Genomic DNA, 21,051 nt, shown 5'->3' with positions numbered 1-21,051 from the left:
GAGATAAAGAAGGAAAACGCCTCCCAGGGAGCTGGAGAGGAAACTAGCAGATGATGCTGTGTTTACCATGTTCCCTTCCAACTGAGAGAGAAACCCTGACTGTGTTCACCATGTGCCTTTCCACTTGAGAGAGAAATCCTGAACTTCATCAGCCTTCTTGAACCAAGGTATCTTTCCTTGGATGCCTTAGATTGGACAGTTCTGTAGACTTGTTCTAATTGGGACATTTTCTTAGCTTTAGAACTGTAAACTAGCGACTTATTAAATTCCCCTTTTTAAAAGCCAGTCTGTTTCTGGTATATGGTAGTCCAGCAGCTAGCAAACTAGAACTATGAGTCACCCACCAGTGGTGTCAAATAAGGTGAGATTTTGCTTGCTTTCTTCTTTGTTTTTGTTTTTTTTTTTTAAATATATTTTATGGGCTTTGGTGCTTACATATATTCATTGTTTTCAAGCAGTTTGGTGTTGTATAAGAATGACTAGTGTAATAGCAAGCTAGACTAACAGTATGTAAATAAATAGGGATTTGTCAGGAGATAGGTGGTGGTATATATGTTCATTCAACAAGGGATCAGGTCTCTCTTTCTATTTTGCCATCCTTAGTGTCTTCTTGGCTGTCCATATCATGGTCACAGGGTAGCTAGCTGCCACATCTCTAGGCATTAAATCCATGGTAAAGGTGCAAAGAAGAGATGGTGCCAGCTTCTACTCAAAAAGCAGTGTTGGAAAATCTTTTCCCATAAATGTCCCAATAGAACTTTCCTTTTGTCTCATTGACTAGGTCTGGGTCACATAGTCATTCTAGCCATCAGGAGACCTGTGAAAGCAAGTGCCTGGCAAAGAAAAATAGGATTTTCAGTGTTGACTTAAACAACTCATGTGAGCCATCATCACCTGGGACTGTGTACATTTCCAGTCCTGCAGAAGATAGGTTTTTAATAGCAAGGAAAAATGGAAATATTAATTTTTGGGGGATAACTTGCAATGCCTACTATAGATATCTTTAGCAAAGCAAAAAAAAAAAAAGAAGTTTAGAATTTTTAGCAAAGCAAAAAAAATACTATAGAATCATTATATAGCATTACCTTATGAAAATTTAGTAATATATATACATTTAACTTATAGTAAATCATTAAAATGTGAGGTCTTCCCATGTTGATATATCATGACTACTTTTATTTTCCTATAAAATAAATTTTATCATCAAACACATTTTTACTATCCTGAAAGTATTACCTACTATTATCTAATATGATGACAATTTGTTATCCTAAATATTGACTGCATTTTTAAACTTATATTTAATACCAAAATATAGTTTCAAATAGATGGTGCTCTTCAGATTTATTTTGCAAAATTTGGAAGTTAAAATAACATTTTTTCCTTTATTTGATTGTCCCTTTACTTTCCTTCCCCATTTTCTTTAGTCTTTCTGTATCTATTTTATCACGTCTGTCTCTACAGAATCTTCTCCTTCTAATCCATATTGTTTACTTTCATTCTTTCCTTTCTCTCTCTTTTTTTTCTTGCCTTTCTATAACTTCTCTTTCTTTTTCTGTTTCTCTTCAAAATAAGGGCTAGAATAAAGTTGATTTCTGGCTGATAAGATCATATTGTGCTATTAAATGTCCTTCCTAGTCTTTTAATTTCATTTTGCTTATGTGATGTTGTCTGTTGATTGTTAACAGGTTCTGAAGTAATCATATTAGGTTAGCTGAAAAATATATATCAGGCATTAATGGACTGCATGTTACTGAATCAGAAAAGCTACTGGTAAACTATGAACCGCAGCCAAGGTAGCTAATATGATTCTTGCTTTTAAATTGTTATTTAATATAATTCTCTCTTTCTCTAGTGCTTGTAATCTCCCTTGGAGCTCCATTAAGTTTTTTAATGTTCTAGGCATGTGGTAGTTCCAGAAAAATGTGTCAAGTGTATGTATCATGTTAGGGCAAATGCACACAAATATGCTTAAATATTTTAGCATAATATATATTTGTTATATATAGGGTGTTGTGAAATTTTTAGCACTACTCTTCATATTAGAATGCTATAATCCCTCAGCTGTTGTGTGCAGTTAAGGTGCTGTGTTATTATTTTAAATTCACCTGTAAATCAGCCTAATTTTTAAAATACATATGCTACCTAAGGAGTGTTATAAAGAGTTATCTGTTTTGTAGTAAAGATTTATATCCTTTCTATGCTGCAAAAAAAACAAAGCTTTTGTCATTTTCTCGGCAGTAAGGATTGTTTATGTATTTTGCTTGGTGCTTTTTCTTGTATCTGACTTTGCATCATTTTGATCCTAACTTCCTTGATTTGCGAAAACCATTTGCTGCCTCTGAACCTCAGTTTCCTTATCTGCAAAGTGAGTTAGAGACATGTTGATCATTTCTGTCTCCCTTTCTCTCTTCACCTCTTCCCTCCTAACCTTCATCTTTTTTTAGTGAAATTCAGAGATTCCTTAATTTGTTTTTTTTTGGTGTCGTTTTTTTTGCGTCGTTGGCACTGGGAATCAAACTTGGGTCTACGGCATGGCAGGCAAGAACTCTGTCTGCTGAGCCACCATGGCCCGCCCTCGGATTCCTTAATTTTTATTTTATTTTAACTGAGTTTGAAATTAAACTCAGTTTAAACTTGAAGTAAATAAATATTGTAGTCCTGAAACCCCACTAGTAAATTATCTTGGAAATAAAAATTTCTTGATCTCCACTTTTCATTCCAGTTCAAGTGCTTTAGATCAACTAAGTATTTATCATGGAACATAAAGCTTTATGAACTGAATCATTTTGTGGAAAGGGACATGGACTTTAATTGCCAAATAGCATCAGCATAGTTTATATTCTGTATTTGTTCTTTTCTTCCCTTTGACTCATTGCTCTTCTTTTATATATGAAACACTGAAGAAAGATCATTTAACTTTTAAATAATTATTTTACTAGGGGAAAAAGTGAAATGTAATTTTTCGTTTTCATATTAGAATTATTATTAAAATATATATGCTATCATCTGCAGTAGACTTCTAAACGTGTATATATATACATTTATGAAGGTTTTGAGTTTTTCCCAATTAATCCAAATTCACTCTTTCCATGTGTAATTTCAGTGATATAAGGCTTTTAAAAGCCTATCAAACTTTTTGACTCAATGTTGTTATTATGCTCACAAACATTGTCTCGTATTAGCATGTGACTTAAAATACTGGAATATTGCTTGATATTTCATGAAACAGTCTTCCTATATCTCTGTTCCATTAGCTCTGTACCAGCAGCTGTTGCTTTGGTTACAGAATTCTTGTTTTGGCAAGCTTTTTAGGGATCTCAAACAACTATGCTTCTCTTCTGTCCGTCTCTGACTATATTCTTTTGGCCTTTAGTTTTCTCCCATGTAATTCAACAGATAGATTGATAAAGGAGGAAAAATGTTACATCATATGTATATATTTCCTAAGTAGGAAAAATAATGCTAGTTTCATAAAGAAAATGGTTGTGCCGTATTCTGAAATGCTTTTGAAGAGGTAAAATTCTATCTTGATGGAGCTACAAAATTGACATGGTGTTTTACCTCATTTTTATGTTACATTTTAAGAAGTTGCAAAATTCCATATAAAGCTAAGTGATTTGATGAAGGTCATAGTAACAATGTGTAGAAATTATTCTCAAAATATTGAATATCTTACTTTAAACAGAAAACATTGTCTAGAAGAAATTGCTTCCTTTTTAATCAAAGTGTATCTCTTTCTAGCACGGTTTTATTCAAATGTTTTTAGTTTGTTTGAGGTCTTTTATAATTGCCAAAGAATACTCCCCATCTTCAATATGGGTACATCTGGATGATCTCTTGCAAACTGTAGAATAGGGAGTTTAGGTTTGAGACCTAAGCCTGACCTGCCACTAGCATCTGTGGGCCTCTTGTCTTAGTATCTTAGTTTCCTTAACTGTAAAATAAGTATTACAGTATTTATTCTTCCTATCTTGTTTAGACTGAATATAGTGAATGTGAAGCTTCTTTTAAACGCGGTAAGAAATACGCATATTAAGGTGTTGCTGTCTAAAGAGGAAGGCATCTCAATGAAGTATAGTGTCTTCTCCAGATCAGAGTGGGACATTGCACTGAAAGTGGACCACCCAGGGACACACAACAAGGATGGCTCTGGAAGGGAGGGAGATGGGGTTGGATAGAGGAAGTAAGGAAACAAAATGTAGAAATTCTAGCACTTGTCCTGGGACATTGAGAAAATTGGTACACCAAAGCAGGCAGTTCCATGATTAAGAGTGAATTGAAGTACTCATGTTAATTTTGCCCTGAAGAAAGAACATCCTTTTAAGAATAATTTATGATTTTATGGAATTCAGCTATGTGAAAGTTGTGATTTGCAGGAGACTGAGGAGCCAGGTGAGTTGAGGTAAGATTGGACTAACCTATTTATTTGTACAGAAAGATAACGTATTGTTCTAGCTTGCTAGCTGCTGGAACACGATGTACCAGAAACAAAATGGCTTTTAAATAGGGAAATTTATTAAACTGCAAATTAGTTCTAAATCCATGAAAATGTCCCAATTAAAGTAAGTCTATAAAAATGTCCAAATTGGAGGGGCCAAGATGGCGGCTTAGTAAGGTGCGCGCGTCTTAGTTCCTCCTCCAGAACAACTACTAAATAACCAGAAACAGTACAAAACAGCTCCCGGAGCCATGACAGAAACCGGACACACAGCGTACCCCAGTCTGGACCTGCTGGACCGGCTGCGAGACTCTGCAGTGGTGAGTTCCCCGAGCGGCGCACGCTTCCCCGGGCCGAGGCAGCTGGAGGCCGGCGCCCCTCGTTCACAGGTGGCCCCCTGGACAGCTGAGAGTCTCGGAGAGGCGAGTTCCCCAAGCCGTGGCAGCCGGTGGCCGGCACACCTCCCTCACGGGCGGCATCCCGGACCAGCCGCGAGTCTCGGAGCAGCAAGTTCCCCAAGCCGCAGCGGCCGGCGATTGGCGCCCCTCCCCCACAGGCGGCTTCCCGGAGGGAAAGGAAAGAGTCTCCAATAGTAGCAGGTACTGAGTCCAACCAAACACCAATAGTGGCATTAATAAACAAATTCTGACTACTAAAAATAGGCCCCCAGCTCAGGCGAAACTGATCAAGGCAGAAGTCGCCTATTGGGCTAACTGAAAAAGAGGAAAGGGGGCAAAACAGAGCCTTCTGCGGCTGTTTCTACGGAGGCTTGGTCGCCCCTGGACTCAGTGCCGGGTTTACACAGGTTGCAACTGCCCCAAAGGCAGAAACAGGCTGCTTTCAGGGCTCTCTACCACCTGAACCTTCCCCACAGGAGGGGTGAAACGCAACTCAGGTGGAATCCCTCTCTCAAGGAATTGGGATCCCAGGACTTCGCAATTTGAAGCCATTAAAACTAGCCTACAATCTTTCCTCTGCCTCCACCACACCCCCAGCAGGGAGAGCCTTCCAAAGTTAAAGGAGCCACAACATCTTTTGCTGGTGGGACCCGCAGACAGACAAGCGCCACATTCTGGGCAGGATAAGAAAAACAGAGCCCAGAGACTTCAGAGGAAAGTCTTTCAACCTGCTGGGTCTCACACTCAGGGAAATCTGATTAAATGTCCACATGCCAGCAAAAAATAACAAATCACACCAGGAAAATTGAAGATATGGCCCAGCCAAAGGAACAAACCAATAGCTCAAATGAGATACAGGAGCTGAGACAACTAATTCTGAATATACGAACAGAAATGGAAAACCTCTTCAAAAACCAAATCAATAAATTGAGGGAGGACATGAAGAAGGCAAGGGATGAACAAAAAGAAGAAATGGAAAGTCTGAAAAAACAAATCACAGAACTTATGGGAATGAAAGATACAGTAGAAGAGATGAAAAAAACAATGGAAACCTACAGTGGTAGATTTCAAGAGACAGGTTAGAATTGATGAACTGGAGGATGGAACATCTGAAATCCAAAAAGAAACAGAAAATATAGGGAAAAGAATGGGAAAATTTGAGCAGGGGCTCAGGGAATTGAATGATAATATGAAGCGCACAAATATACGTGTTGTGGGTGTCCCAGAAGGAGAAGAGAAGGGAAAAGGAGGAGAAAAACTAATGGAAGAAATTATCACTGAAAATTTCCCAACTCTTATGAAAGACTTAAAATTACAGATCCAAGAAGTGCAGCGCACCCCAAAGAGATTAGACCCAAATAGGTGTTCTCCAAGACACTTACTAGTTAAAATGTCAGAGGTCAAAGAGAAAGAGAGGATCTTGAAAGCAGCAAGAGAAAAACAATCCATCACATACAAGGGAAACCCAATAAGACTATGTGTAGATTTCTCAGCAGAAACCATGGAAGCTAGAAGACAGTGGGATGATATATTTAAATTACTAAAAGAGAAAAACTGACAACCAAGATTTCTATATCCAGCAAAATTGTCCTTCAAAAATGAGGGAGAAATTAAAACATTCTCAGACAAAAAGTCACTGAGAGAATTTGTGACCAAGAGACCAGCTCTGCAAGAAAAACTAAAGGGAGCACTAGAGTCAGATACGAAAAGACAGAAGAGAGAGGTGTGGAGAAGAGTGTAGAAAGAAGGAAAATTAGATGTGATATATATAATACAAAAGGCAAAATGGTAGAGGAAACTATTACCCAAACAGTAATAACACTAAATGTTAATGGACTGAATTCCCCAATCAAAAGACATAGATTGGCAGAATGGATTAAAAAACAGGATCCTTCTATATGCTGTTTTTTAGACCCAAAGATGGGTCTAAAAACCCATCTTAGACCCCAAGATAAACATAGGTTGAAAGTGAAAGGTTGGGAAAAGATATTTCATGCAAAAAACAACCAGAAAAGAGCAGGAGTAGCTATACTAATATCCAACAAATTAGACTTCAAATGTAAAACAGTTAAAAGAGACAAAGAAGGATACTATCTACTAATAAAAGGAACAATTGAACAAGAAGACATAACAATCATAAATATTTACGCACTGAATCAGAATGCTCCAAAATACGTGAGGAATACACTGCAAATACTGAAAAGGGAAATAGACACATCTACCATAATAGTTGGAGACTTCAATTCACCACTCTCATCAATGGACAGAACATCTAGACAAGAGGATCAATAAAGAAACAGAGAATTTGAATATTACAATAAAGGAGCTAGACTTAACAGACATTTATAGGACATTACACCCCACAACAGCAGGATACACCTTTTTCTCAAGTGCTCATGGATCATTCTCAAAGATAGACCATATGCTGGGTCACAAAGCAAGTCTCAACAAATTTAAAAAGATTGAAATCATACACAACACTTTCTCGGATCATAAAGGAATGAAGTTGGAAATCAATAATAGGCAGAGTGCCAGAAAATTCACAAATACATGGAGGCTCAACAACACACTCTTAAACAACCAGTGGGTCAAGGAAGAAATTACAAGAGAAATTAGTAAATATCTCGAGGCGAATGAAAATGAAAACACAACATATCAAAACCTATGGAGGCAGCAAAGGCAGTGCTAAGAGGGAAATTTATTGCCCTAAATGCCTATATCAAAAAAGAAGAAAGGGCAAAAATTCAGGAATTAACTGTCCAGCTGGAAAAACTGGAGAAAGAACAGCAAACTAACCCCAAAGCAAGCAAAAGGAAAGAAATAACAAAGATTAGAGCAGAAATAAATGAAATTGAGAACATGAAAACAATAGAGAAAATCAATAAGACCAGAAGTTGGTTCTATGAGAAAACCAACAAGATTGATGAGCCCTTAGCAAGATTGACAAAAAGAAGAAGAGAGAAGACGCAAATAAATAAGATCAAAAATGGAAGAGGAGGCATAACCACTGACCTCAGAAATAAAGGAGGTAATAACAGGATACTATGAACAACTTTATGCTAATAAATACAACAATGTAAATGAAATGGGCAGGTTCCTAGAAAAGCATGAACAACCAACTTTGACTCAAGAAAAAATAGATGACCTCAACAAACCAATCACAAGTAAAGAAATTGAATCAGTCGTTCAAAAGCTTCCCAAAAAGAAAAGTCCAGGACAGACGGCTTCACATGTGAATTCTACCAAACATTCCAGAAAGAATTAGTACCAACACTGCTCAAACTCTTCAAAAAAATCAATGAGGATGGAAAGTTACCTAATTCATTCTATGAAGCCAACATCACCCTCATAGCAAAACCAGGCAAAAATATTACAAAAAAAGAAAACTACAGACTTATCTCTCTAAGAATATAGATGCAAAAATCCTCAACAAAATTCTAGCAAATCGAATCCAGCCACACATTAAAAGAATTATACATCGTGACCAAGTAGGATTCATCCCAGGTATGCAAGGATGGTTCAACATAAGAAAATCAATTAATGTAATACACCATATCAACAAATCAAAGCAGAAAAATCACATGATCATCTCAATTGATGCAGAGAAGGCATTTGACAAGATTCAACATCCTTTCCTGTTGAAAACACTTCAAAAGATAGGAATACAAGGGAACTTCCTTAATATGATAGAGGGAATATATGAAAAACCCACAGCTAATATCGTCCTCAATGGGGAAAAACTGAAAACTTTCCCCCTAAGATCAGGAACAAGACAAGGATGTCCATTATCACCACTATTATTCAACATCGTTTTGGAGATTCTAGCCAGTGCAATTAGACAAGAAAAAGAAATAGAAGGCATCAGAATTGGAAAGGAAGAAGTAAAACTATCACTGTTTGCAGACGATATGATACTATACGTCGAAAACCCGGAAAAATCCACAACAAAACTACCAGAGCTGCTGAATGAGTACAGCAAAGTAGCAGGTTACAAGATCAACATTCAAAAATCTGTAGCATTTCTATACACTAGCAATGAACAAGCTGAGGGGGAAATCAAGAAACGAATCCCATTTACAATTGCAACTAAAAGAATAACATACCTAGGAATAAATTTTTTTTTTTATCTTTCTCCTGTCCCCTTTTTATTGTTATATCTTTTATTATTTTAATATTTTATTCTATATTTTCATATTTTATCATTATCTTTTACACTTTTTCTGCCTATTAACATAGATTTATAATGTTACTTTACACATTTGCCTGTTAAATCAATGGGGGAAAGAACAATTACAAATCAAAGGTAAAATAATACAGGAATTTAAGTATGTAGTTTGCTTGTTTTTCAGTCTGAAGGACTCCATTTAGCCTTTCTTGTAGGGCAGGTCGTCTGGTAATGAATTCTTTTAGCTTTTGTTTACCTCATTGTGTCTTAATCTCTCAGTTTTGAAAGATAGGTTCTTGGATTCAAAATTACTGCTTGGCATTTTTTTTCTCTAAGGACTTTATATTTGCTATCCCACTCTCTTCTGACTTCTGTGGTTTCTGATGAGTAATTTTATTTTATTGGGGACTCCTTACATGTGACAGATCTCTTGCTGCTTTCAGAATTCTGCCTTTGGATTTTTACAGTTTCATTCTAATGTGTCTTGGTGTGGGTCTCTTAAAAATAGTCTGTACTGCTTAGAGTTTATTGAGCTTCTTGGATGTATAAATTTGTGAATTCCATCAAATTTAAGTTTTCAGCTATTATTTCTTCAGCTACCTTTCCTGCCCCTTTCTCTCTCTCTTCTTTTCATACCTCAAGGTGCATAATGTTGTACACTTGTTGTTCCACTGGTCCCTAAGTTTCTGTTCATTCTTAATTTATTTTTCTGCTTCTCATGCTGGATAATTTCTACTGTTCTATCTTGAAGTTTGCTGATCCTTTCTTCTGCCTTTTCTAATCTGCTGTTGAATCTGTCTAATGAGTTTTTAATTTCAGTTAGAGTACTTTGCAGCTCCAAAATTTCTTTTCTTCCATCTCTTTATTTTGTTCAGTGTTACCAGTTTTAATTCTTTTGCGTATGAATTCCTTTATCTCACTGATCATATTTAAAATGGTTGATGTAAAGTCTTTAATAGTTCCAATGTATGAGCTTCCTCAGGCATTGTTTCTGGCAAATTATTTATTCCTGTGAATGGGTCAAATTTTCCTCTTTGTGTATCATTACTTCTTGTTGAGAACCTGTCACTTCGAATATTCTGTTGTTTTAGCTCTGGAAATCTATTTCTACTACTCTGGGAGTGTTGATCATTACATAGTGGGTGGCTAGGGATTGGATCAAGGGTGGAAGTTCTGTTTCTGATAGAATGTCCTTGAGATGGTGATTTAGGAGTAGGGGAAACGGCCTTTCTTATGAGAAAAAACTAACTTACAGATTTTCAGAATTCCCTTATAGTGATTCCTCAAATAAAGCAGTATCAAATGCAAATTAAGACAAGTATCTACTTATTAAGCAGTTAATAAGTGGTAGACTGGGGTACCAAATTTATTACTCTTTTATGTCAACCTGTGTCTTAGTGCTTAATGAAAAGGGCTGAATCATACAGAGCTGCCAGGAACTCTGCTTCAGTTTCAGTAAGGGTCCCAGGGACCATGACAGGATAAAAGTATAGATAGGAAGTTGAAAGAGTATCCTGAGGGAAAACTTCAGTTGTGCATTAATTATCAATCTTTTAAACTGACTAAAGTTTGGAAAATACAGCTCCTGGAAAATTCTATGGCATTGTGTTTCTTAGATTTCCAACAAGTAAATTTTCAGAGAAATTCAATTTGGCCAATCTGAAGGCTTTTTCCATATTATAAATCTAACACAACATTCTAAGAAAGTTTTTTTTTTCTTTTTTAAGGAAAAGATCCATGATTACCTTAAATGTGAAAACTACACCAAAAAACTCTTTTGTTTCAGGAAGTAGGGTACATCTTGTTGCTATTATGGTCATTTCAGAAGGAATCCATTTCAATGAAGTTTAGGAGGTAACTGCAGTGATTTCTAATCCCATGAGTGCAGGTGTCTTGTTGCTCTTTCTGTGCACTGTGGGATTTCCCCATCTGATTAGGTCCAACATAAAGGAAATGCCCACTGTCTTCCAGGGATGGCGTGATCCTGGCTTAGAGATAGGCACATATCCGCTCCAGTTGCCCAGGATTTGCATTACTTAGGAACAGCAGCTCTTTTTTCCCTTCTTCAGTTTGAGATTTCTCATGTTGAAGCCAGTTGTTCTCCATGTAATATTGAATACAACTTTCAAATTCCTTTGGGTTGTAGTTAGAAACCAAAATGGGAATAAAGGGATCCAGAGTATCAAATCCTTCCTTTCCCAGCAACTCCTGGGGCAGGTAGGCTCTCTGGGGCTTAAACGAGAGAACCAGTCTGGCTCAAAGTCAACACAATGGCACCGCCATGTCAGTCATTTTTCACCATTTTTCTCAGGTTGCAAATAAGTGCTACTTCCTCTGGGGCAATCAGACTTTTATCTTCTCTTTTCAGTGTGGTCCTCCCCCAGAGAGCATTAACTCCGTCCACTGCCACCAGGAGATGAAAAATACCTGATGAGCTTTGCCTCTTTAGCTCTTTTAGCACAGTCCCAACTGCATCTGTGGCATTCTTCACCCGCGTTATACCCTGTTCAATCACTTCTCGCAGAGGACTGCCTTTCTCTGTGCTTTCTCGCTTATTCCAGACATACTTCTCTTGAACTTTTATCTTACTCAGTAAGTGTTCATTTGCAGTTTTGAAATTCTTAAGCCAGTTTGAAGCCTCTAAGGGCTGATCAAAGCGCTGCTTGTTGTAGGTGGACTGTAGAAGATCCCGACAATTTTTCACCCAACGATGAGCATCTGGGATATGCAGTATCAGCCAGTCCTGTTTTGCATAGAAATGAATAGCATGGCAAAGACTGAGGGTTTTTCCTGTTCCCTTCTCTCCATAGAGAACATACCGTACAGCTGGATGAGCAAAATTGGTATTTTTCAGGTAATGCAGAAGCTCTAGGGCTGGTTTCCTTACCATTAGGGAGGCTTCACTGAATGTTTTCACCTGCATTACAAAGCGAGGAGGCAGGCCATGGGGAAATATAGTCTTCAAATCCTGGAAGGAGATGTTGTAGTGTTGACCCTCATGCTGCTCCCCATGCTTGGCCGGGTCACTCTCACTGGTGCGGGAAATAACTTTGGGACTCTCAACTGGAACCTGATCATCTAGGTGAACAGCAGTGCTTTGAGGTGCCTGGGTCCCCGTATGCAAAAAATATCCAGGATTCAACTTATGGCCCCTGGAGATAAATCTCATCATTTCTTTCAGCATTGTCCCTGCACTCGTGAATCGGGGACCGGTTCTTCAGACTTTGCAAGTGAGAGACTCTATCAGTGGCAGCTCTAAGCGCCAGCCCCCGAACAGCGGAGAAAAATAGGGTCTCCTAGGAATAAATTTAACTAAAGAGACAAAAAACCTATACAAAGAAAACTACAAAAAACTGTTAAAAGAAATCACAAAAGACCTAAATAGATGGAAGGGCATACCGTGTTCATGGATTGGAAGACTAAATATAATTAAGATGTCAATCCTACCTAAACTGATTTACAGATTCAATGCAATACCAATCAAAATCCCAACAACTTATTTTTCAGAAATAGAAAAACCAATAAGCAAATTTATCTGGAAGGGCAGGGTGCCTCGAATTGCTAAAAGTATCTTAAGGAAAAAAAACGAAGCTGGAGGTCTCACGCTGCTGGACTTTAAGGCATATTATGAAGCCACAGTGGTCAAAACAGCATGGTATTGGCATAAAGATAGACATATCGACCAATGGAATCGAATAGAGTGCTCAGGTATAGACCCTCTCATCTATGGACATTTGGTCGTTGATAAGGCAGTCAAGCCAACTCACCTGGGACAGAACAGTCTCTTCAATAAATGGTGCCTAGAGAACTGGATATCCATATGCAAAAGAATGAAAGAGGACCCGTATCTCACACCCTATACAAAAGTTAACTCAAAATGAATCAAAGATCTAAACATTAGGTCTAAGACCATAAAACAGTTAGAGGAAAATATAGGGAGATATCTTATGAAACTTACAATTGGAGGTTTTATGGACCTTAAACCTAAAGCAAGAGCACTGAAGAAAGAAAGAAATAAATGGGAGCTCCTCAAAATTAAACACTTTTGTGCATCAAAGAACTTCATCAAGAAAGTAGAAAGACAGCCTTCACAATGGGAGACAATATTTGGAAACGACATATCGGATAAAGGTCTAGTATCCAGAATTTATAAAGAGATTGTTCAACTCAACAACAGAAAGACAGCCAGCCGAATTACAAAATGGGAAAAAGACTTGAACAGACACCTCTCAGAAGAGGAAATACAAATGGCCAAAAGGCACATGAAGAGATGCTCAATGTCCCTGGCCATTAGAAAAATGCAAATCAAAACCACAATGAGATATCATCTCACACCCACCAGAATGACCATTATCAACAAAACAAAAAATGACAAGTGCTGGAGAGGATGCGGAGAAAGAGGCACACTTATCCACTGTTGGTGGGAATGTCAAATGGTGCAACCACTGTGGAAGGCAGTTTGGCGGTTCCTCAAAAAGCTGAATATAGAATTGCCATATGACCCAGCAATACCATTGCTAGGTATCTACTCAAAGGACTTAAGGGCAAAGACACAAATGGACATTTGCACACCAATGTTTATAGCAGCATTATTTACAATTGCAAAGAGATGGAAACAGCCAAAATGTCCATCAACAGACGAGTGGCTAAACAAACTGTGGTATATACATACGATGGAATATTATGCAGCTTTAAGACAGGATAAACTTATGAAGCATGTAATAACATGGATGAACCTAGAGAACATTATGCTGAGTGAGACTAGCCAAAAACTAAAGGACAAATACTGTATGGTCCCACTGATGTGAACCAACATTAGAGAATAAACTTGGAATATGTCGTTGGTAACAGAGACCATCAGGAGTTAGAAACAGGGTAGGACAATGGGTAATTGGAGCTGAAGGGTTACAGACTGTGCAACAGGACTAGATACAAAAACTCAAAAATGGACAGCACAATACTATCTAATTGTAATGTAATTATGTTAAAACACTGAATGAAGCTGCACCTGAGCTATAGTTTTTTTTGTTTGTTTGTGTTTTTTGTTTTTTTCCTTTTTTTATATTTTTATATTTTTTATTTTCATTATTTTATTTTTTTCTGTATATTATCATTCTATATCTTTTTCTGTTATTTTACTAGTTCTTTTCCTAAATCGATGAAAATGTACCAAGAAATGATGATCGCACATCTATGTGATGATATTAAGAATTACTGATTGCATATGTAGAATGGAATGATTTCTAAATGTTGTGATAGTTAATTTTTTATTAATTAATAAAAAAAAATTCTGCCATAGAGAATAAGATTGATAAGATGCACTATATTCAAATTAGGACATTTTCTGCATTAAAAGACTTCATTAAGAGAGTTGGGAGAACATATTTGCAATATATGTATAACTATCATATTGATAACATAAATATATAAACAATTCCTATTAGAAAAATATGCAATAGTCAACTAGAAAAATGAGGAAAAAAGTGAATAGACACTTTACAAAAGAAGATAACCAATTGGGTGATTAACATACAGGAGGGGTAACTTCCATAGCCATCATGGAAATGCAATTAAAACCACAGTGTTCACTCAAAATAATAACTAAAATTAAAGAAACTGATAGTTATAAATGTTGACAAGAATGTTGAGCACCCACATCTCTCATAATGTTGCTGGTGAGGGTAGGAATTTGTACGACTTCAGAAAACTGAGAGTATCTACAAAGATGAAGAATATAGATGTTCATGATTCTACAATTCTTCTCTTTCTCTAGCAGAAATATGTATCTATATATGTTTACTAAAAGTCATGTAGTAGAATGCTTATGGCAGCACTATTTATAATAGCTAAAAAGTGGAAACAACTCCAGTGTATATCAACAGTAGAATGGATAAATAAACTAAGGTAAATCTTAAACAAGATGTTGAGCAAAAGGATCCAGACACAAAAGAATACTTCCTTATGATTCCTCTTGTGTAAAATTCAAGAAGTCAGAACTACTGTGTGGTGCCAGAAGTTATGATAATGATATTTAGAGAGGTGCAATTACAAGATCCAAACAAGAATCAAGAATGTTGATGTTACCCCATTTCTTGATTTAGGTCGTAGTTATGTATGTGTGTTCACTTTGTGATAATCTATATATCTGTGCTTACCTAATTTGCATACTCCTCTGTATCTGTTACTTTAAAATCTTATTTTAAAAAATCATTATTTTATAGTTTCCCTAGTAACAAATGATACATTTATATGAAGCTGTGAATGTGAATAATTGACATTAATTGAAAAAAACATGATGTTAGTTAGGAAGCTTAAAATTACCTTATAATCATTGTAATTAATGTAAATTATAATCATTACACATGTATAATAAATGCTTCTTTAATAATTTACATACATTTCTGATTTTAAAAATTTTTGAAAGACACTGATTTTTGGAGTGAGCATTTATGAAAACTGTTCCATTTTAGCTAGATTCTGTAAGTTAAATATAAGTTAAAATGTTTTAAAATTAATTTACTCAGATCTTGTGATGTAGATAGCATAGGAACTATATCATGTGTAGAGCAACTATGCTTTTTAGATCCTTTGAAGATAGTAAAGGCAATAAATACAATTTTTAAGTATATGTTTGTATTCAAGTTTTGTGGAGTAAAGAAACATCATAATTCTCAGAGGGGTATCATTATACACCAACCATGTTCCCTATTTTTTTTTAAGCAGATTCTTTTTTACCTCTTTGTGTGTGTGGGTGGTATCCTTTTAAAGTAACAGTAACAGATTTCAGAAGTAACCTTTTGTCTTATTTTATAAACTTAATCTATAAAGTAAATTAATGAAATAATTTAACTTTTTAACCTTGACTTTCAGCTGTTTGGGCCTGGAAATAAATGTTGGTGTATTAGTTTCCAACTAGATAAGTCAGTCACTCGCTGAGTGACAATTTTCTTTTTTTTCAATTTTTATTAATAAAACCAATCAACATGTAATATGAACATTCTTTTTTCATCACATAGTTGTATATTCATCATCATGATCATTTCTTAGAACATTTGAATCAATTCAGAAAAAGATATAGAAGGAAAACAGAAAAGAATTCATATATACCATACCCCTTACCCTCCCTTTCATTGATCACTAGCATTTCAATCTACCAAATTTGTTTTAACATTTGTTCCCCGTATTAGTTATTTATTTTTAATCCATATGTTTTACTCATCTGTCTATAAGATAGATAAAAGAAGCATCAGATGCAAGGTTTTCACAATCACACAGTCACACTGTGAAAACTATATCATTATACAATCACCTTTAAGAAACATAGCTACTAGAATACAGCTTTGCGTTTTCAGGCGGTTCCCTCCAGCCTCTCTATATGCCTGAACTAAAAAGGTGATATCTATTTAATGTATAAGAACAACCTCTCAAATGTTTGAAATCTCTCAGCCATTGACGCTTTATTTTGTCTCATTTCTCTCTTTCCCCATCTGGTCGAGAAGGTTTTCTCAGTCTCTTGGTGCTGAGTCCCAGCTCATTCTAGCATTTCTGTCCCACGTTGCCAGGAAAGTCCACACCCCTGGGAGTCATGTCCCATGTAAAGAGGCGAAAGGCAGTGGGTTTGCTTGTCATGTTGGCTGAGAGAGAGAGGCCACATCTGAGCAACAAAAGAGGTTCTCTTGGGGGTGACTCTTAGGCCTAATTTTAAGTAGACTCAGACTATCCTTTGTGGGGTTAATTTTATATGAACAAACTCCAAGATTGGGGGCTCAGTCTATTTCTTTGGTTGTCCCCACTGCTTGTGAGATAATCATGAATTCTCCGCTTGGGGAAGTTGAATTTCCCCCTTCTCACCATTCCCCCATGGGGACGTTGCAAATACTTTTTTATTCACTGTTCAAATCCTTCTGGAATTTATCGAGGCATCACTCTGGCCAAACCTACAAAATCTCATGCCCTACTCAAGGTTCCATGTACTTATGGTGTTCAGTTAAGCTGAGTGACAAATTTATAGACAGTATTTCTATTCTTATCTCTGTGATGTCATCGCCTACCTCTCTCTGTTTGGTCAGTCTACTGCAGCCACAACCATAACCTTCTTGTTGTTTCACTAGCATACCAAGCATGTTTCTACTTCAGTGCTTCTGATGATTCCTCTGTTCAGATCTGTATTTCCCCATATACTCCTTTGACTCCCTTCCTCACCTCAAAATTTGAACAAAAATTCAGTTTTTTGTTCAAATATAATTTCAGAGATGCATTCTCTGACTTCTCTTTTATAATAATTTCCCCCTCTCTCTATACTTATCCACTGTTGCTTTTTTTTTTTTTTGATTGCTATATGGCAGAGTCACATTTCATTCTTTTTCCATGTGAATATCGCATTATTGCAGCATCATTTGTTGAATTTTTTGTTTGTTTTTGTTGGTTTCTTTGTTTGCTTGTTAGGGAAGTGCATGGGTCAGGAATTGTTCTAGTTTTCTAGCTGCTGGAATGCAATATACCAGAAACAGAATGGCTTTTAAAAGGGGAATTTAATAAATTGCTAATTTATAGTTCTAAGGCTGAGAAAATGTCCCATTACAATAAGTCTATAGTAATGTCTGATCAGAGGCATCCAGGCAAAGATATCTTGGTTCAAGAACTCTGATGAAGTTCAGCGTTTCTCTCTCAAATGAGAAGGCACATGGTGAACACAGTCACAGTTTCTGTCTCAGCTGGAAGGGCACATGGCAAGCAAGGCATCATCTGCTAGCTTTCTCTCCTGGTTTCCTGTTTTGTGAAGCTGCCCAGGAGGCGTTTTCCTTCTTCATCTCCAAAGGTCATGGTTTGTGGACTCTCTGTTTCTTGTGGCTTATTCGTTCTTCTCTGGCTGTCTCTGAATCTCCCATTCTCCAAAATGTTTCCTCTTTTATAGGACTTCAGAAACTAATCAAGACCCACCCAAATGGGTGGAAACATGCCTCTACCTAATCCAGTTTAACAACCACTCTTGATTAAATCACATCTCCAGGGAGATGATCCAATTACAGTTTCAAACATACAAAATACTGAATAGGGACTTGAAGAAATGGCTGCCTTAACAAAATGGGATTAGGATCAAAACATGGCTTTTCTAGGGTACATAAATCATTTCATACTAGCACAGGAATTGAACCTGGGTCTTCTGCATGGCAGGCGAGATTCTATCACTGAACTAGTCTCGCACCCCCCACTGCTTCATTTTTTTATAGCACTTACCATTATCTGATATTCTGTTATATTTATTTTTGTACATCTATCACTAAATATAAATTCTGTGAAATCAGGATCTTAGTTGGTTTTGTACTCTATTCTATTTCTAGCAGCTTGAACTATAAGGGCCACATAGTAAGCACTCTATAAATATTTATATTTAAAATGAATGAATGAAATATAAAGAATAGTGATAGTGTACATGGCTCAGTCCTCAGTCAGCTCTGTAGAATTTATTTATTTAGTCTCTAAACAAAGGTAAGGTGGGTGTGCGCTCCATCATTGCTCTCTTTATTGGGATTGGTAGTAAACTTGAAATAAATTCTCATGTTATACAATAAACTTATAAACTTGCTATTATCCTTTAAAAGAGGAGAAAAAAGGAAAGGGAGAAGTACAGAATATACATAGTATCTAACATTGTCTTTTATGAAATAATGATTAAAAAATAATGTCCACTCATAATTCATTGTCTTTATTTTTATTCTACTCTTTGATTATTTAAAAATATGGTACCAATTGCTTGATCACCACTTAAAATTAAAAACTTATATTACTTTTGTTTGTTTTCCTGTTTATATCTGTTGCCTTCTCCCATCTTTTCTTAGAATCCAACCCAAGTTGGAACAGCTCTTCTGGTGTTCCATAATCTTGGAACTTTGAAGGATACTGTTATCAGTGTTCTGGATGGATATTGTGCTACTTTAAAAGAAAATATCAACAGTGCATTAGACATCAAAGTTTTGACTCAGCCTTCCCAGTCAGCTGTGAGAGGTAAGAATGTGATTTATATTTGGCTTTTTTATTTATTTTTAACTGAGAAGTCCTTTGAATAATATGTGAAGCACTCATGTTTCAAAGCAATCTAATGAGTCATTTTTTTTAGTAGACAGAAAATGAGGAAAAAATTATGTTTCAGAATTTATTTATAACTTTTTTATTTAATCAGTCAGTTGAACTTGCCAATTGGTATATTCAGAACTATGAGGCAAAAATCTATAAACTGTAACATCATTTAGTTGAGAGGACAGATGCAAGAAGAAGAAAGTGAATATAGTAAATCATTATCCTAATTCCTCACATGGACTTCCTACTGAGAAAGAAAATATTTTTTTTAAGTAAATGCAATCTCTATGTTAGCTTTCTGGACCTTTACTGAAAATAGCTCTGGTATTTGGGACCAGTAAATGGCTAACTGTAGAGAGGGAAGTTTGTAAAACCTTTGAGAATTTTATTACTATAGCAAACTTGGAAGGAAATGACAAAGAAAAGGTAGATTCAAGGAGGAGAGAAGTAATCCTGGAGTAGCAGTCTACAACTCTTTTACTCTCAAGACATACCTGCTGCTCACATGCATATCTGCTACACACTTCTCCATACATAGGGAAAAAAAAATACGAATTATGTACAACTTTGACTTGCTGCAACTTTGTCTCTGATGTTCCTCTCCTATATTTTTCCCTCCTGTTAACATGGGTGAACTGTGCTTGCTCCTACCAAAGACCACCTACACCATTTTGCACTAATTCCTATTGCTTCATCTCCTCTCTTTGTCACATCGTCAAGTTTTCCTTCTTTATTGTTACTTTCCCATCACATAAAATAATGCTATTGTATCCTCTGTTAAAAAACAATCAAACAAATCTATCTTAACTCCTTTTTTTTATTCAGTTCCACCACTTTGTTTTAATTCTTCATTGTATGGAAAAACTTACCACAATGTTGTCTGTACTTAACTGTTTCCAGTTTTTCATTTCCCACTTTTCTTTTGAAGGCATTGCAATCTTCTCATCTTCATAATCTATCCTAAAGAATAATTGAAACAGCCCATGTAGAATTAATAGCACAATTTTGGGGACATGATTAATACTAAAAAAAAATGTTCAGTCATTTATTGGTATTTTTATATTTGGTATGTGATCACTATCTTAAAGAAGATTAAATATATGTAACTCATAAATAAGTTTCACTAAATAAAAGGAGATGAGAGGATCTTAGATTTTAAAGGAATCTTTAAGGGTAAGCCCTAGTCTTTAATACTGGTCTATGTTAAGATTATTCCAGAAGGAGAGCTTTTAAAAGAAATTGCCAAAGATATTTCACTCAGCCTTTCCCAGCAATTATTTTCAGAAAGTTTAATCTAATGTTTAATTTAATCTGATGTTTAAATTTCCAGGAGCAGTTTAATCTCACGTCCTCTTGCATTATCAGGAGTATGTGGGAAAAGCCTCATTATCGTCTGTTGAGAAATGGATACTTTAATTTAATGTAGCAGCCTTAAGCATCAATTTTTTTTTTACCTTTTAAAAAAATAGTGATCGTTTTAATCTTTTTAGTGCTACATGGAATACTGATGTTAATTTCTTAATCAAGGTGGTTATATTAAGATTATGTAGTACAATGTCCTTGTTTGTTGGTAGTACACATTAAAGTATTCAGGTGTGTTAGGCAAAATGTCAGTCACTCATTTTCAAATGGTTCAGGAAAAAACTTTTCATAATTTCAAGGTTGTTTCAAAACTTTGAAGATATTATAACATTAAGACAATTTTAAGGGAAAAATGTTGCCTAGGATGTATAAAAGAAAGCCAGTGATCCAGTAAGAAAAATATAACTCCGATATATAAAATGGTTAAAGAAGCGGGTGCAAGGATAGTTCAGTGGTAGAATTCTCACCTGCCATGCAGAGACCCGGATTTGATTCCCGACCTGTGCATTTCCCCAAAACAAAACCAACCAACAAACAAAAATTCAACGAATAGTGCTGTAATAGCAGGATACTTATATGGAAAAAAAATGAAATGTGGCCCCCACCAT

General features: G+C 36.1%; 1 protein-coding gene and 1 pseudogene across 1 annotated transcript in view; one reads left to right on the top strand and one right to left on the bottom strand.

The window, feature by feature from the left end:
• COG5 (component of oligomeric golgi complex 5) overlaps positions 1-21,051 on the top strand; it is a 429,771-nt gene that overhangs the window by 198,255 nt on the left and 210,465 nt on the right. Inside the window, exon 8 of the mRNA XM_077164569.1 lies at positions 18,844-19,009. Coding sequence (XP_077020684.1) covers positions 18,844-19,009 — 166 coding nt within the window. The remainder of the gene's footprint in view (positions 1-18,843; positions 19,010-21,051) is intronic.
• LOC143687374 (small ribosomal subunit protein mS29 pseudogene) lies at positions 10,778-12,293 on the bottom strand (annotated as a pseudogene).

The sequence above is a fragment of the Tamandua tetradactyla genome, chromosome 1 (genome assembly GCF_023851605.1).
Source record: "Tamandua tetradactyla isolate mTamTet1 chromosome 1, mTamTet1.pri, whole genome shotgun sequence".
Taxonomy (NCBI): domain Eukaryota; kingdom Metazoa; phylum Chordata; class Mammalia; order Pilosa; family Myrmecophagidae; genus Tamandua; species Tamandua tetradactyla.
Note: the sequence above shows the minus strand (reverse complement) of the source record. Positions and strands in the feature narration are given on the sequence as shown.